Source organism: Apodemus sylvaticus, chromosome 5 (genome assembly GCF_947179515.1).
Source record: "Apodemus sylvaticus chromosome 5, mApoSyl1.1, whole genome shotgun sequence".
Classification (NCBI taxonomy): domain Eukaryota; kingdom Metazoa; phylum Chordata; class Mammalia; order Rodentia; family Muridae; genus Apodemus; species Apodemus sylvaticus.
This window is the reverse complement of record NC_067476.1, coordinates 135,068,163-135,087,322: the sequence shown is the minus strand read 5'-3', so window position 1 is coordinate 135,087,322 and position 19,160 is coordinate 135,068,163. Positions and strand designations below refer to the sequence as shown.

General features: G+C 39.0%; 1 protein-coding gene across 1 annotated transcript in view; it reads right to left on the bottom strand.

The window, feature by feature from the left end:
• The window catches only part of LOC127684951 (zinc finger protein 260-like), a 145,664-nt gene that overhangs the window by 125,558 nt on the left and 946 nt on the right, over positions 1-19,160 (bottom strand). Inside the window, exon 2 of the mRNA XM_052181707.1 lies at positions 17,838-19,072. Coding sequence (XP_052037667.1) covers positions 17,838-19,072 — 1,235 coding nt within the window. The remainder of the gene's footprint in view (positions 1-17,837; positions 19,073-19,160) is intronic.

Below are 19,160 nucleotides of genomic sequence, written 5' to 3'. Positions count from 1 at the left end.
TTCTATTCTTCTGCATGCTAACCACCTGTTGAAACAGCACAATTTGTTGAAAAGGCTATCTTTTTCCCACTGGATGATTTTAGCTCCATTGTCAAGGATCAATTTTCCACAGGTGTGTTGGTTTATTTCTGGGTCTTCAAAAAATAAAAAACAAACAACAACAAACAAACAAACAAACAAGACAATGGCCAGGCAGTGGTGGTGCATACCTTGAATCCCAGCACTTGGGAGGCAAGCCTGGTCTACAGAGTAAGTTCCAGAACAGCCAGGGCTATACAGAGAAATCCTGCCTCAAAAAAACCAAATTTAAAAAAACCACAAAAAAATAGTCTTCCCAGACTAGGGCTCTGAATTCACCTAGTGCAGAAGGGCAGAGCTAGGAAGGCTGCACCTGTCTGAGTCATTTGCTCTCTGATCCCTCAGTAGAGGAGCTGCTACTGTCCTGAAATGCCACTGGGCAGGCCTAGCAATCAGGATCACCAATGGAAGGTAGCTTGCAGGTTCTTTCCAGGATTTTTAAAGTCTGCAAATACACCCAGGTTGCTTCCTAGCACTCAACATGGACTGTAACTATACTTACATAAGAATCATAAATCAAAATAGTTGGGTATAAGCTGGTATCCAGAAGTGACTTGGATGGTTTCATAAATGAGACTTTTTCTGTCAGTCATGATATATAGATTTAAAATCACATGGTCATTTCTATAGGTGTGTTGGTTAATTTCTGGGTCTTCAATTCTATTGCATTGATCTACCTGCCTGTCACTATACCAATACCATTCAGTTTTTATCACTATTTCCCTGTAGTACTATTTTTGGTCCAGGATACTGATTCCTCTAGAAGTTCTTTTATTGTTGAGGATAGTGTTAGCTATCCTGGGTTTTTTTGTTATTCCAGATGAATTTGAAAATTGTTTTTTTCTAACTCTATGAAGAATTGAGTTGGAACTTTGATGGGAATTTCATTGAATCTGTAGATTTCTTTTGGCAAGATGGCCATTTTTACTACATTAATCCTGCCAATCCATGAGCATGGGAGAGGGCCTTGAATTCCTGATCTTTCCATGACTTTTATCATGAAGACATTGGATTTTGTCAAATGCTTTCTAGCATCTAATGAAATGGCCATGTGATTTTTTTTCTTTGAGTTCATTTATATAGTGGATTACATTCATGGTTTTCCATATATTGAACAATCCCTGCATCCCTCGGATGAAGCCTACCTGATCCTGTGGATGATCGTTTTGATATGTTCTTGGATTGAGTTGGGAAGAATTTTATTGAGTCTTTTTGCTTCAATATTCATAAGGTGTCTTCTCCCACTGAGGCCAGAGCAGGTAACCCAGATAAGGGAAAGGGATCCAAAGCCAGGTAACTAGTCAGACACAGACCCTGGTCCTCTTAGTCATAAACATCCAGATAGGCCAGCTGGGGCAGGAGAAAGAAGATAGTTTCTCAGTGATCACCCTGGTTAGTGACCTCACAGCCGAACAGATCCAGGCTTTTCAGGCAATCCAACCTTTTCAAGGGCTCCAAGGTACTGATATCTTTCAGGTTATTTCCACTTAGGTTCAGATGTGTGGCTGGGCAGTGGTGGCACACACCTTTAATCCCAGCACTTGGGAGGCAGAGGCAGGCAGATTTCTGAGTTTGAGGCCAGTCTGGTGTACAGAGTGAGTTCCAGGACAGCCAGGGCTACACAGAGAAACCCTGCCTTGGAAAAAATCAAAGCAAACCTGCCTGTCAGGTTTAATCAGCAGAGCTCAGCCCCCAACTTATACAGGGAATCATTTGCCCTCTAGCCTGGGGTAGGCCTGCCCTTCCCCCAGCTGCCATTCCTCATGTTGGTTACCTTCTCTGTTACATCACCAGATCATCCTGATCTCTTGGTCTGGCTCTTGCTTCTTCCCTCATCTTCTCTCCACATTGTTCCCTCTGGACTCTCCCAGAAGTTCCTGGTTCTGGCTATGCTCTCCTTTTATATATAGTAAATGTTGTCCTCTACGGTCCCTAGCATGCAGTTTTAGTTACTGCTTGTTGACAGCATCAAAATACCTGAGAACAGGTGCACACAGTGTGGTGAACACATATATATGCAGATGAAACAAATACTTTTAAAAAATAAACACATATTTTTCATTCCCTATTTTAAAATGGATTACCTCCATGCACATGTTATTTTTCAAACCTTTAAAACATTATCTATTTTCATGAGTATGTGTGTTTCGCCTGCATGTATGTTTGGGTGCCACATGCATGCCTGGTACCAGCAGAGAGAGAAGAGCACATCAGATTGTTTTTTTTCTTCTATTTCTTTTTTTCATTTCTTTTCCTTTTGTCAAATACACAAACATTTGGAAAAAATCACCAGGAAAACTTCCAGAAAGAGTATTTCTACATGGGAGGTTTCCTAGACACAGTGCGTTTCCTGTGGAAGAATACATTCAGGTTTTGTGTTTATTAAGGAATAAAAAATAACTTATTGAGGTTAAGGGACCTCTCCTAATATGTTGCAAAAGAAAAATGGTTCATAATGTCCTGCTGTTAATGCATTTTTAAAAAAAAATTTTTGCATTTATTTACATACTAGTCCTTTCCCTCCTCCTGTATTAGAGCACACGCGGTTTACTCTCACTTTTTTTTCCCTCAGGCTGCACATTTTCAGACAGGAAAAGTAACAGTCCTGTTGAACATGGACACATTAGTTTGTCTACAAACTCTGTTTTGCTTAAACTGTAGAAATTTCATTTCACAATAAATTCAATTCTTTATTCTGATTCCTGATTGCTCCAGGCTGAGAACCCTAGGAAATGACTTTAAAGACATTGATCTAACAGCTCTATTTGGTCACCTGAGTAATCCAAACTGCTGTCAAGGAATGAAAGCTTTCAACCTTCTCCCTGAGCTGCCTTTCTGTGCTGGACTCCATTTGCTTCAATGTTGGTCAGTTATCTCAATTTTTGCGTATGTTCTTCAGTTTTAATCCCACAATAAATTTGAGACAGGCTGGAGAACTCTCATTCACTGGGGTCTTTTCCTTCTCATTTCCTTCTCAGTCATGACTCAGCTTAGAAAAACACATAGCTACATAGGCTTCGAAAATCAGTAGATCTTCATCTGGCAGATGGAAAACCGTTCATAAGATACTGAGTGACTTTGCCCCTGTGCGCAAGGCTAGTTGCTGAGAGATGTAGCTGATAACAAGCTGCTCCCGTCAGTAAATGTCCTGTCTAACAGCTCTGAGCTAACATATTAGGGTCAGCCAGTATTGTACATATCTGCATAGGAGAGTTCCCTAATAGGAAATTCAATATACTTTGGGTCACATAAAGCTCGTTACATTATACATCGTCCAGTCTCGTATGCCTTCATTTATGTCATGATTTAAATACAAGCTTAGAAGATATTAAATCCCTCACTGTGCCCGCACTATATCCTTCTCTATAATGATGACCCAGAAAGAAGACTGCCTTAAACTTCAGTCTGTGATCTATTATCTACCTCATTTATTCATCAGTGTACAAAATCAACTATCTATCCATTTGTGGTCTGAAATCAGAAGCCATGATATACATGCAAATCTTTTCTTGTTATTGCAATAGAAAATCCACTATGTGACTTAAAGAAGTCATTTCATACTGTGGTGGTACGGCCCTTTAATTTTAGAACTTTTCCATTTTAGTCAGAAGGACAACAAGGACATTACCTTGTAGAGCAACAAACTAGGACTAAGGTCACCCCACTCACCACAATTTTGGTATATGGGGAAAATCTGAAATTTTCAGGAATAGCCAGGTGCAAAAACTTGGGTTAAACTTATCTGGATTCCATTTCAGCAGCAACAGGCAAATCCAAGTTGTACAACTTATTTGATGCCATGAATTTAACACGAATTTTTAGTTTCTAAAAATAGATATATTAGCAATACCGTTGTATTGGAATCCATGCTGGTGGGGTTGCAAATTGGTACAACCACTCTGGAAATCAGTCTGGCGGTTCCTCCGAAAACTGGGCACCTCACTTCCAGAAGATCCTGCTATACTACTCCTGGGCATATACCCAGAGGATTCCCCACCATGTAATAAGGATACATGCTCTACTATGTGCATAGCAACCCTATTTATAATTGCCAGAAGTTGGAAAGAACCCAGGTATCCCTCAACAGAAGAGTGGATGCAAAAAATGTGGTATATCTACACAATGGAGTACTATTCAGCCATTAGAAACAATGAATTCATAAAATTCTTAGGCAAATGGATGGAGCTAGAGAACATCATACTAAGTGAGGTAACCCAGACTCAAAAGGTGAATCATGGTATGCACTCACTAATAAGTGGATATTAACCTAGAAAACTGGAATACCCAAAACATAATCTACACATCAAATGAGGTACAAGAAGAAAGGAAGAGTGGCCCCTTGTTCTGGAAAGACTCAGTGAAGCAGTATTCAGCAAAACCAGAACGGGGAAGTGGGAAGGGGTGGGTGGGAGGACAGGGGGAGAGAAAGGGGCTTACGGGACTTTTGGGGAGTGGGGGGGCTAGAAAAGGGGAAATCATTTGAAATGTAAATAAAAAATATATCGAATAAAAAAATTTTAAACAAAAAAAAAGAAAAAAAAAGAAAAGGTAACAACACACTCTGCAAAACAACAAGAGTAGATTTGAGTCTTGATTACCCAGCAAAACTCCAGATTTTTGTGAAAAGTCATGAACATACACACCAGTTGAATAAGAATACATGAATATAAATATATGTTTCAAGAATAAATTCAGCATAGGTGGTCTTTATATATGTAACTATGCTGAAGCTGCTGGCCTCTAATTAATACTAAGAACTTTGTTCCTTATTCTGAGACTAACACTCACTGCTTGGGAATGAACATCTGTCCCTTAACAGTGAGGGATCAGGTAATGGATGGATCGCCAGGGCTCCGTTCTCTCTTGCACAGAAGCCTTGCCTCTCACTTGCCAGGTGGGAGGAGGTCTAGAACAACAAACTGTTATAGAACCAGGAGAGTCATGCTCACAGAAAGAAAAAACTTTTACAAAAGCAAATGTGCATAAACACACATGTATTCATACATACACACTCATCACATACTTATTCACTGAGCTTAACAATCTGTCTAATAAACTTACATACCTACACAGCCGCCCCTAAACTTACATACATATGCATATGGAGTGAAAGCCCAAGAACCCGTGCAGGAAGAACTCATTCATTCTGGATGGAAAATAAGCTTCAGCCTTTATTGCTTGATTAAAGAAACACTTGCACTCTCTTATTCTAAAGGAATTAAACCTAAGTCCACCAGCAAACAATTTTGTCCACTTTAATAAAATTAAACTTGCCTTGTTTTAAGAAAAAAATCTGTTTTGCTTCATGCTAATGAGAAGCCTTACTGCTCTTTCTGCTGTCTCTGAAGGTTCTACTTTGTCTCTTTTCCTCTCGTTGTGTTCTATTGTATTTTGTTATGCCTTAGTTTCTAATTCTCTGAGCATTCTGTTTTCCTATTTCCCTTTTCCCTTTCTAATGTCTTCATTCCTACTGTTTTGTGTACTTGTTATTAGGAGATGGATCACATGATTTTTCCAAGCACCCTATTTTTTTATTTTGACAAAAGTTCACTAAAAGTTCAGACGTAAATTCAAATCATAACCTGAATAAGAGTTTACAACAGCAATGTTCTCATGTGTTTCCATTAAGACTACTTACCTAACTATACATTTTCTGTCACTAGCTCCACAGGTTCCTTCAAAGTTAAAAGCCATAATTGTTAAAACAAACAAGCACGCAAAACACAAACAAACAAACAAACAAAAAAAAATGGGCTGGTGAGATGGCTCACAGGTTAATAGTGCTGACTGCTCTTCTGAAGGTCCTGAGTTCAATTCCCAGCAACCACATGGTGGCTAACAACCATCCATAATGAGATCTGATGCCCGTTTCTGCTGTGTCTGAAGACAGTTACAGTGTACTTACATATAATAACAAATAAACCTTTGTTTAAAAAAAAAACAAAAGCCCATAACTCTAGTGTCTAAGTTAACAATGGAGTCTGATATTGATAAACCCAGGAATTATTATTTTCTTCTGTCCTTGCATCTACAATAAATTATTCACTTCTTCTGACCTTTGGGTAATGATTTTCCAGCACTATGGAATGTATTTAAGTTGGAAATTCTGCGTTTGATCTCATAAAGAATTAACTCATGACATGGTGAAGCCTGTCAGAGTTGTAACTGCGATTTACATTAAAAATTTAATAGCACTCCTTTCATAAAGGACTTAGTAGTCACTAATATAATTTTAGGAATCATTATAGAATCATCATTAGTTATTAAGAAATCATTTGTTTGCCTACTTAGTATCACTACAAGTTATTATAGCTACATTGATCTCTGAAATATCTGCCCAATAGGATATACCAATGCCCAGGAATTATTATTTAATTTAATTATGATGAAAAATCATATCAGTAGCAAGAACCAAATCTTGAAAATGTCATCTCTTTGGCCTTGCAGGATGCAAGGGGTCATCCATCCTGCTTTACTGTCATGGTGAATGGATCTCAGGAAGTGATGTTGTCTTTAGACTTTCTAGATGGCTCAGGACAAAAAAAAATGATAATTTGCGAATTTCAGCTTGCCCAATATCAAAATAAGACTTGTAAATATAGAGATTGCATACATTTTTAAATATTATGTGGTGTTTGATTACAGAATATGACAGTCTTCTTCTATGACTCAGTTTGCCAAACACGGAAAGCTTTTCAATGATTCCAAAAAGAAGGTTAGATATATATTTTATTTATTCACTCATTTATCTATCTTAGCTGTGGGTTTTTTTTGGATTTTTGTTTGTTTGTTTTGTTTTTTTTATTGTTTTTTATTCGATATACTTTTATTTACATTTCAAATGATTTCCCCTTTTCTGGCCACCCCACTCCCCAAAAGTCATATAAGTACCCTTCCTTCCCCCTGTTCTCCCACCAAACCCTTCCCACTCCCTGTTCTAGTTTTGCCCTATACTGCTACACTGAGTCTTTCCAGAACAAGGGGCCACTCCTCCGTTCTTCTTTTACCTCATTTGATGTGTGGATTATGTTTTGGGTATTCCAGTTTTCCAGGCTAATATCCACTTATTAGTGAGTACATACCATGATTGATCTTTTGAGACCTGGTTACCTCACTTAGCATGACGTTTTCCAGCTCCATCCATTTGCCTAAGAATTTCATGAATCATTGTTTCTAATGGCTGAATAGTACTCCATTGTGTATATATACCACATTTTTGCATCCATTCTTCTGTTGAGGAATGCTTTGGTTCTTTCCAGCTTCTGGCTATTATAAATAGGGCTGCTATGAACATAGTGGAACATATATCCTTAGTACATGCTGTGGAATCCTCTGGGTATATGCCCAGGAGTGGTATAGCAGGATCTTCTGGAAGTGAGGTGCCCAGTTTTCTGAGGAACTGCCAGTCTGATTTCCAGAGTGGTTGTACCAATGTGCAACACCCCCAGCAGTGGAGGAATGTTCCTCTTTCTCCACATCCTCGACAACACCTGCTCTCTCCTGAGTTTTTAATCTTAGCCATTCTGACTGGTGTAAGGTGAAATCTCAGGGTTGTTCTGATTTGCATTTCCTTGATGACTAATGAAGTTGAGCATTTTTAAAGATGTTTCTCCACCATCCGAAGTTCTTCAGGTAATAATTCTTTGTTTAACTCTGTACTCCATTTTTAATAGGGTTATTTCATTTTCTGGGGTCTAACTTCTTGAGTTCTTTGTATATATTGGATATTAGCCCTCTATCTGATGTAGGGTTGGTGAAGATCTTTTCCAAGTTTGTTGGTTGCCGATTTGTCCTTTTGATGGTGTCCTTTGCTTTACAGAAACTTTGTAATTTTATGAGGTCCCATTTGTCAATTCTTGATCTTAGAGCATACGCTATTGGTGTTCTGTCCAGGAACTTTCCCCCTGTACCGATGTCCTCAAGGGTCTTCCCCAGTTTCTTTTCTATTAGCTTCAGAGTGTCTGGCTTTATGTGGAGGTCCTTGATCCATTTGGAGTTGAGCTTAGTACAAGGAGACAAGGATTGATCAATTCGCATTCTTCTGCATGCTGACCTCCAGCTGAACCAGGACCATTTGTTGAAAAGGCTATCTTTTTTCCATTGGATGTTTTCAGCCCCTTTGTCGAGGATCAAGTGGCCATAGGTGTGTGGGTTCATTTCTGGATCGTCAATCCTGTTCCATTGATCTGCCTGCCTGTCACTGTACCAATACCATGCACTTTTTAACACTATTGCTTGGTAGTATTGAATGAGGTCAGGGATACTGATTCCCCCAGAATTTCTTTTGTTGTTGAGAATAGTTTTAGCTATCCTGGGTTTTTTTGTTATTCCAGATGAATTTGAGAACTGCTCTTTCTAACTCTATGAAGAATTGAGTTAGGATTTTGATAGGTATTGCACAAATCTGTATATTGCTTTTGGCAAAATGGCCATTTTAACTATATTAATCCTGCCGATCCATGAGCATGGGAGGTTTTTACATTTTTTGAGGTCTTCTATTTCCTTCTTCAGAGTCTTGAAGTTCTTGTCATACAGATTTTTCACATGTTTGGTAAGAGTCACCCCAAGGTACTTTATACTATTTGTGGCTATTGTGAAGGGTGTCATTTCCCTAATTTCTTTCTCAGCCTGCTTATCCTTTGAGTATAGGAAGGCTACTGATTTGCTTGAGTTGATTTTATAACCTGCCACTTTGCTGAAGTTGTTTATCAGCTGTAGGAGTTCTCTAGTGGAGTTTTTTGGGTCACTTAGGTAGACTATCATGTCATCTGCAAATAATGATAGTTTGACTTCTTCCTTTCCAATTTGTATCCCTTTGACCTCCTTATGCTGTCGAATTGCCCAAGCTAGTACCTCAAGTACAATATTGAAAAGATAAGGAGAAGGGGGGCAGCCGTGTCTAGTACCTGATTTTAGTGGGATTGCTTCAAGTTTATTTCCATTTAGTTTGATGCTGGCTACCAGTTTGCTGTATATTGCTTTTACTATGTTTAGGTATGGGACTTGAATTCCTGTTCTTTCCAAAACTTTAAGCATGAAAAGATGCTGATTTTTTTCAAATGCTTTTTCAGCGTCCAATGAAATGACCATGTGGTTTTTTTCTTTGAGTTTTTTATATAGTGGATTGCATTGATGGATTTCCATATATTGAACCCACCCTGCATCCCTGGAATAAAGCCTACTTGATCATGGTGGATGATCATTTTTATGTGTTCTTGGATTCAGTTGGCAAGAATTTCATTGAGTATTTTTGCATCGATGTTCATAAGGAAAATTGGTCTGAAGTTCTCTTTCTTTGTTGGATCTTTGTGTGGTTTTGGTATCTGCTAATTGTGGCTTCATAGAAGGAATTGGGTAGTGTTCCCTCTGTTTCTATTTTGTGGAATAGTTTGAATAGTATTGGTGTTAGGTCTTCTTTGAAGGTCTGATAGAATTCTGCACTGAAGCCATCTGGTCCTGTGCTTTTTTTGGTTGGAAGGCTGTCTATGACCGCTTCTATTTCTTAAGGGTTATGGGACTGTTTAGATGATCTATTTGGTCCTGATTTAATTTTGGTATTTGGTATCTGTCTAGGAAATTTTCCATTTCTTCCAGATTCTCCAGTTGTGTTGAATATAGGGTTTTGTAGTAGGATCTGATGATTTTTTGAATTTCCTCAGTTTCTGTTGTTATATCTCCCTTTTCATTTCTTTTTTTTAATATTTTTATTTTCTATATTCTTTGTTTACATTCCAAATGATTTCCCCTTTCCCGGATCACCCCTCCCCATATGTCCCATAAACCGTCTTCTCTCCATCCCTTCTCCAATCACCTCCCTCCTTTTTCCTCTGTCCCTCCAGGACAGCCAGGGCTATACAGAGAAACCCTGTCTCGAAAAAACAAACAAAAAAACAAAAAAACAAACAAACAATTCCTTTTCATTTCTAATTTTGTTAATTTGGATACCGTTTCTGTGTCCTTTGGGTTGTCTGGCTAAGGGTTTATCTATCTTGTTTTTTTCAAAGAACCAGCTCCTGGTTTTGTTGATTCTTTGCATGGTTCTCTTAGTTTCTACTTGATTGATTTCAGCCCTGAGGTTGATGATTTTCTGTCTTCTTCTCCTCCTGGGTGAATTGGCTTCTTTTTGTTCCAGGGCTTTCAGTTGTGCTGTTAAGCTTCTAATGTATGCTCTCTCCATTTTCTTTTTGGAGGCACTCAGGGCTTTGAGTTTTCCTCTTAGCACTGCTTTCATTGTGTCCCATAGATTCGGGTATGTTGTGCCTTCATTTTCATTAAATTCTAAAACGTCTTTGATTCATTTTTTTCTTCCTTGACCAAGTATCATTGAGTAGAGTATTGTTCAGTTTCCATGTATATGTGGGCTTTCTGTTGTTTTTATTGCTATTGAAGACCACTTTTACTTCATAGTGATCTGATAGGAGGCATGGGATTAGTTCGATCTTCTTACATTTGTTGAGGTCTGTCTTGTGACCAATTATATGATTGATTTAGGAGAAGGTACCATGAAGTGCTGAGAAAAAGGTATATTCTTTTGCTTTGGGATGACTTGTTCTCTCTATATATATCTGTTAAAATGCAATTGGTCCAAACTTCAACTAGTTTCACTGTGTTCCTGTTTAGTTTCTGTTTTCCTGATTGGTCCATTGAGGAGAGTGGGGTGTTGAAGTCACCCACAATTATTGTGTTAGGTGCAATGTGTGCTTTGAGCTTTAGTAAAGTTTCTTTTATGAATGAGGGTGCCCTTGCATTTGGAGCATAGGTGTTCAGAATTGAGAGTTCTTCTTGGTGGATTTTTCCCTTGACCAGCAAGAAGTGTCCCTCAGTGTCTCTTTTGATGACTTTAGCTTGAAAGTCAATTTTATGTGATATTAGAATGGCTATTCCGGCTTGTTTCCTAAGAGCATTTACTTGTAGAATTGTCTTCTAGTCTTTTACTCAAAGGTAGTTTTTCTTTGACACTGAGGTGTGTTTCCTGTATGCAGCAAAATGTAGGGTCCTGTTTAGGTATCCAGTCTGTTAGTCTATTTCTTTTTATTGGGGAATTGAGTCCATTGATGCGAAGAGATATTAAGGAATAGTGATTATTACTTCCTGTCATTTTTAATGTTAATTTTATATTTGAGTGGTTATCTTCCTTTGAGTTTGATGAAAGAAGGTTACTATCTTGCTTTTTCCAGGGTATAGTCTCCCTCCTTGTATCGGTGGTTTCACCCTATTATCCTTTGTAGGGCTTGGTTTGTGGAAAGATATTGTGTAAATTTGGTTTTGTCATGGAATATCTTGGTTTCTCCATCTATAGTGATTGAGAGTTTTGCTGGGTATAGAAGTCTTGGCTGGCATTTGTGTTCTCTTAGAGTCTGCATGAGATCTGCCCAGGATCTTCTAGCTTTCTTGGTCTCTGGTGAGAAGTTTGGTGTAATTCTGATAGGTCTTCCTTTATATGTTACCCTTTTTCTCTTACTGCCCTAAGTAGTCTTTCTTTCTTTCTTTTTTTTTTTTTTTTTTTGTGTGTGTGTGTGTGTGTGTGTGTGTGTGTGTACATTTGGGGTTTTGATTATTATATGATGGGAGGTAATTCTGTTCTTGTCTAGTCTGTTTGGAGTTCTGTAGGCTTCTTGTATGTTCATGGGCATCTCTCTTTAGGTTAGGTAAGTTTTCTTCCATCATTTTGTTGAAGATATTTGCTGGCACTTTAAGTTGTAAATCTTCACTCTCATCTATTCCTATAATCCTTATGTTTGGCCTTCTTATTGTGTCCTGGATTTCCTGGGTGTTTTGGGTTACAAGCTTTTTGCATTTTGCATCTTCTTTGGCTGTTGAGTCCATGGTTTCTATGGTATCTTTGGCATCTGAGATTCTTTCTTCTATATCTTGTATTCTGTTGTTGATATTTGCATCTATGGCCCCTGATTTCTTCCCAAGGTTTTCTGTTTCCAAAGTTGTCTCCCTTTGCGATTCCTTCATTGTTTCTACTTCTGTTTTTAGATCCTGGATGGTTTTGCTCAGCTCCTTCACTTGCTTGTTTGTGTTTTCCTGTAATTCTTTAAGAGATTTTTGTGTTTTCTCTTTCACGATTTCTGCCTGTTGACCAAAGTTCTCCTGTATTTCTTTCGGTGGTTTTTGCATTTCCTCCTTATTGGCTTCTATCTTTTTACCAATATTCTCCTGAATTTCTTTTAATGATTTTTGTGTTTCCCTTGTAAGTGCTTCTAACTTTTGATCCATTTTCTCCTGAATTTCTATAAGAGATTCATTTATGTCCATCATGTGTTCCTCTAACAGCATCCTGACCAGTGTTTTTAAATCCAAATCTTGTTTTTCTGCTGTGTTGGGGTATCCAGGACTTGCTGTTGTTGGAGAATTGGGTTCAGATGCTGCCATATTGCCTTGATTTCTGTTAGTTATGTTCCTACGTTTACCTTTTGTCATATACTTCTCACTGGTGTTAGTTGGTGGTGTTGTTACCGGCTGGTTCTTCAACCTCCTGTGAGCCTGTAAGGCTATTTCCACAACACTGGATGGCTGGGTTTCCCCTGGCACAGATTTCTGCCCTCCTCTTGTGTGCCATTGGAGCCCTGCTGTGTCTTGCCCCAAGCAATGTTATACTTGGGTTATCTCAGTGAACCTGGTTCTCCCTGTCTGCTCAGGCAGTGAAGAAGGCAGCAGGGAGTCACTCCCTGTGCTGATCCCTACATAGGGCACAGGTCCCATGACAGACTGGCACACAGATGAACCACCTACCTGCCCAGGTCCTGGGTACAGGCAGACCCATGGCCGTTTGTGCCCCCAGAGATCTCATACTTGGGATACCTCGGTATCTGATGCTGCCTTTCTGATCCCTCAGGCAGCGAAGATAGTGGCAGGGAGTCACTCCCTGTTTTGATCTCCACGTTAGGGTACAGGCCCCATGACAGGCTGGCACACAGACAACCACCTATCTGCCCACATCCTGGTCGGAGGCAGAACCCTGGCAGTTTGCGCCCCCAGAGATCTTAAATCCCCATTCAGTGCTCTTAACCATTGACCCATCTCTCCAGCCTGGACAAGGAAATTCTTTTTTTGTTTGTTTGTTTGGTTTTTTAAATTTTTTTCCTGAGACTGAGCAAATGGTTATAAAGAAAACATTTAATTGGGGTGGGCTTACAGTTTCAGAGGTTCAGTTCATTATCATCAAAGCAGGAAGCAGTTTAGTGTCTAGGCAGGTATGTTGCTTGAAAAGGAAGTGAATTATTCATGTGGATCAAAGGGTAACCAGAAAGTGTCTCCTCTTCTGCAGGAAGCCAGGAAGAGTGCCCCTTCTGCAGTGAGTGGAGTTTGAACATAGAACCTTAAAGACCACCTCACAGTGACACACATCCTCCAAAAAGGCAACACCTCTTTCAACAAGGAGACAACTCCAAATACTCTCTGTGGAGTCTAGCATTCAAACACTTGACTATATGGAGCCCAAATCTATTCAAACCACTGGAAGTACAAATACTCTTAGTTTCCCAGAACACATGCTGTTCCTCTTCCCAGGGGTAGGGTCTTTAGTGTCATATTTTATTTCCAACTCATATCCAAAGAAACCCTCCATTGTCTTATAGCTGGGAAGTCCAGTAGGCAAAATTTGATAAAATTCAAACAGTTACAACAATTAAAGCAAAAAGACTCCATGAATTTGAAAACAACAAGGGGTCTATTCGAGAGAGGTAGGAGGAGATGATAATGATATAATGATAATCTCAAAAAATATTTAAACATTGAAACAGGCTTTATGACCCCATGGGCTCCAGTGATGTGAGGCGTGTATTAGAGCACACCAAGGTTTACTCACACTTTTACTCTCAGGCTGCACATTTTTAGCAAGGAAAAAGAACAATTCTGTTCAACATGGACACATTAGTTTGCCTACCAACTCTGTTTTGCTTGAACTACAGAAATTTAATTTCTCAATTAGTTCCATTCTTTATTTTGAGTCCTGATTACTCCATTCTGAGAACCCTAGGAAACAGCCATAAGAACATTGATCTATCAGCTCTATTTGCTCACCTGAGTAATCCAAACTGCTGTCAGTGTATGAAAGCTTTCAACCTTCTTCCTGAGCTCCCTTTCTGTGCTGGAATACATTTGCTTCAATGTTGGTCAGTTATCTCGATTTCTGCATGTGCTCCTCTTCAGTTTTTTTTTTTTTTTTTTTTTTTGAGGAGGGGGGTTGGTTTGTTCAAACAGGGTTTTTCTGAGTAGCTCTGGGTGTCCTGGAACTCACTTTGTAGACCAGGTTGGTCTTGAACTCAGAAATCTGCCTGCCTCTACCTCCCAGTGTGCTGGGATTACAGGCTTGCGCCACCACCGCCCAGCACTCCTCTTCAGTTTTAATTCCACAATAAATTTCAGATAGGTTGAAGGACTCTCATTCACTGGACTCTTGTACTTCTCATTTCTTTCTCTCTCAGTCAAGGCTCAGCTTAGAAAAATTCTTAGCTATATAGGCTTTGAAAGAGTAGGACTTTACATAGCCGAGGGAAAACCATTAATAAGATACTGAGTGACTTTGCCCCTATATACAAGGTTAGCTGCTGAGATCTGTAATTACAAGCTGCAGCAATCAGTAAATCTCCTATTTCACACCACTGAGCTGACATATTAGGGTCAACCATAGTTGCACACATAGCAGAGTTCCCTAATAGGAAATTCCATGTAGTTTGGGTCACATGAAACTTGCTAAGTTATAAATCTTCCTATCTTTTATGCCTTCGTTTACGTCATAACTTAATACAAGCTTAGAAATTATTAAATTTCTACTGTATCCCAACTGTATCCTTCTTTATAATGATGACCAAGAAAGCAGAATGCCTTAAACTTCAGTCTGTGATCTAGCTATTATCTACCTCATTTATTCCTCAGTGTACCTAACATATTATCCATCCATATGTGGTCAAAATAATGGCCACATGCCAATTTAATCTTGTCCAATATCAAAATAAGACTTGCAAAATATAGAGATTGGGTACATTTTAAAATATTATATGGCATTTCATTATAGAACATAACAGTTTTCTTCTATGACTCAGTTTGCCAAAATCAACTAAAGCATTACAATGATTATAAAAGCATGGTTAGATATATATATTTCATTCATCTATCTATCTATCTATCTATCTATCTATCTATCTATCTATCTATCTATCTATTAGTGCACAGACTTTAAGAATTGATTCTAATGAACAATTTTTTTGATGTTGAACTTAAATGGTGTATTTGTTTGTTTGTTTATCCACCTTACATCCTGATCACAACCCCACTTTCTCCTTCCAGTACCTCTTCTAACTCCTTCCCACTTTCCACTTTCCACTCTGATGTGCCCCCTGCCCATAGGTACAAACCCTCTATGGCCATGGTGGTTTATTCTCTGTCACCTTCCAAAGGTACTGGCTGGTTTTGTGAGTCTGCTTGACACAGGCTGGATTTATCACATTGAAAGGAGTTTCAGTTGGGCATGTGCCTCCATGAGATCCAACTGTGAGGCATTTTCTCAATTAGTGATCAATGGGGAGGGTCCCTTGTAGGTGGTACCATCCCTGGGCTGGTATTCTTGGGTTCTACAAGAGAGCAGGCTGAGCAAGCCAGGGAAGCAAGCCCGTAAGGAACATTCCTCCATGGCCTCTGCACCAGCTGCTGCTTCCTAACCTGAATTCCTTTTGTGATGAACAGCAATGCAGAAGTGTAAGCTGAATAAACCCTTTCCTCCCCAACTTTCTTCTTGGTCATGATGTTTGTGCAGAAATAGAAACCTGACTAAGACACACAGGATAGTTGACTCTTAGGTCATCTTCTGGTGATCGTGACCATTCTGGCTCTTTAATCTTTCCTCCAAGTTCCCACAAGACACCCCAGCTCTGTCTAGCATTTTACTATGTCTCTATGTATGTGTTTACAGCAGATGCTTGGTGAATGCAGGTAGGATTTGCTAAAGAAAACAAAAGCAAAGATCATAAGTTTGAGGTCATCCTGGACATATATTTTTAAATTAGTCTCTGGTAGCTTAAACAGACCTTAGGAAAAGAAGACATATTTTAAAGCCAGTGATAATACAAAACTTTTAAAGTGTTTCGGTGATCCCAAGTATAAAACAAACATCTTCTTTGCAGTTAATCATAGAAAATGCAGGGAGGGGTTGGAGCAGAAACCGAAGTAAAGGTCAGTCAATAATTAGCCCAATTTGATTTCCATCACACCTGCAAGGACAAATCCCTGACACTATTAATGATAGTGTTAGGGTGTACAGTCTAGCATGTCTGCCGAGAGTCTCTACCCAGTAACTGACTCAGAAGGATCCAGACACCCACAGCCAAACAGTGGAGGGAACTTGGAGACTCCTATGGAAGAGATGAGGAAAGGATTGTGGACCTGAAAGGAGATAGAAGTCTACAGGAAGATGAGCTGTATCAATTCACCTGGACAATTGGGGATCTTCCAGATTGAACCATCAACACAAGAGCATACACAGGCTGGACCTAGGCCTCCATGAACATATGTAGGAAGTGTGCTGCTTGGCCTTCATGTTGGTCTCAAACAACTGTGGCAGGGGTAATCCCAAAGCTATCACGTTTGTAGAATATGGTCTTGTAGCTGAGCTGCCTTGTCTAGTCTTACAGAGACTTGAAGTGTGAGCGTGGGGGATACCCATAGGAGCCAACAAACACTCAGTGGGGATGGGGTAAGGATTATGGGGGGTGATGACCAGGAAGGGTGTGCAGTGAGTAGAACGTATAGTGAATAAATGAAGAAAAATATCTGGTGTATAAAGGGGGTTGGGTCTAATGCTTTGATTTAATTAGGAATCTGTGTCCACATGCTATTGGTCTTTATCACCATTTGATTTTTGACCCATCAATAAATATGCCAACAGCCAATGACTGAGCATGGGGTTGGACATTTAGAGTTGTATCTTAGGACAGAGAGATTTGCCATGACCCAGGAGGATAGAGATGGGCAGACTTAGAATTCTGCAGGGATCATCCAACATGTAGATGGAAAGTAAAAGTGGAACATTGAGGGGCATTCCAACAGCATCTTGGGTAGCAAGAACAATTGGCTTCATAGAAAATGAACAGGCAACTAAGCTGAAGACAGATTTAGAGGTGTTCTGTCAGGAGTACCAGAGAAAAGGAAATGCTAGCCACGGGAGTCTTCGCTGTGACCAGGCACTGAGCAAAATGACAAGTTAAAAATGGACTATTGCTTGTGTGTCATTCATTCTGTGGATCCTTAGTCATCAGAGAAATGCAAATAAAAAGGATGCTGATATTCCACCTTACACCCATCAGAACAGCTAAGATAAAAAAGTCAAGGAACAGCACATGCTAGCAAGGATGTGGATCAAGGGGAACACTTCTCCATTGCTGGTGGGAGTGAGAATTTGTAGAACCTCTCTGAAAATAAATTTGCCAGTTTTGTAGTAAACTGGGAATAATTCTACTCAGGACACAACCATACAACTCCTGGACATATACCCAACCTATGTTCTACCATACCACAGGACACCTACTCCATTATGATCAAAGGAGCTTTATTTGTAATACCAGAAATGAAAACCATCCAGATGTTGCTCAGCAGACAAATGAGTAAAGAAAATATTTCATTTATACAATGGAAAATAATGCAGTCATTAAAAACAAGGACAAAAAGGCTTAACAACATTGATTGCATTCATGGGGTTTCCCTCCTGTATGAGTTATGTGTTCTTTTATGATATTTGAATCCAGATGGAGTTGAAAAAGTTTTGCCACATTGATGACATTCATAGGGTTTCTCTCCAGTATGTTTTCTTTTATGTATTTGGAGCTCAAGGTTATATGCAAACACTTTACCACACTGGTTACATTCAAAAGGTTTCTCTCCAGTATGTACTCTTTTATGTGTTACGAGACTACTATTTTGTGCAAAGGCTTTACCACATTGGTTACATTCAAAAGGTTTCTCTCCAGTATGTACTCTTTTATGTGATAGAAGATTACCAATTTGTGTAAAGGCTTTACCACATTGATTACATTCAAAAGGTTTCTCTCCAGTATGTATTCTTTTATGTCTGAGAAGATTACTTCTTTGTTTAAAGGCTTTACCACATTGGTTACATTCAAAAGGTTTCTCTCCAGTATGTACTCTTTTATGTGATAGAAGATTACCAATTTGTGTAAAGGCTTTACCACATTGCTTACATTCAAAAGGTTTCTCTCCACTATGTATTCTTTTATGTGTTAGAAGAGTACTATTTTGTGCAAAGGCTTTACCACATTGGTTACATTTGAAAGGTTTCTCTCCAGTGTGTATTCTTTTATGTGTTAGGAGATGACTGTTTCGAGCAAAGGCTTTACCACATTGATTACATTCAAAAGGTTTCTCTCTAGTATGTATTCTTTTATGTCTTAGAAGATTACTACTTTGTGTAAAGGCTTTACCACATTGGTTACATTCAAAAGGTTTCTCTCCAGTATGTACTACTGTATGAATTTGAAGATGACTTTTAACTATGAAGCCTTTACCACACTGATGACACTCATAGGGTTTCTCTCCTGTATGTAAATTTTTGTGATATAATAAACCATATTGACATGTAAAGTGTTTACCACATTGGCTACATTCATAAAGCTTCTTTCCAGTATGTGTGCTTTTCTGTCTTTGGAGATGACTGTTCTGTGTAAAGGTTTTACTACGCTGGTTACATTCAGAAAGTTTCTCTCCAGTATAAACACTTTGAAGGTTTTGAAGAGAACTGTGAGATACAAAGTCTTTACCACATTGGTTACTCTCATAGGTTTTCTCTCCAGCAAGTGTTGTTTTATGTATTTGGAGACTACTGTGATATTCAAAGGCTTCAAAATATCGGATATCTTCATAGAGTTTCTCTCCAGTATGAATTCTTTCTTGTCTTAGGTCATGACTCTGAAATGCAAAGGCTTGCCCACAATGAAAAACCTCAGAGGGCTGCTCTTCAGTATGACTTCTTTCATGCCTGCAAAGACAATTGGCACATGTGAAAGCTTTCTCACATTCAAAACACACATGAATCTTTTGATTTGTGTGAATAAGGTTTACAATTT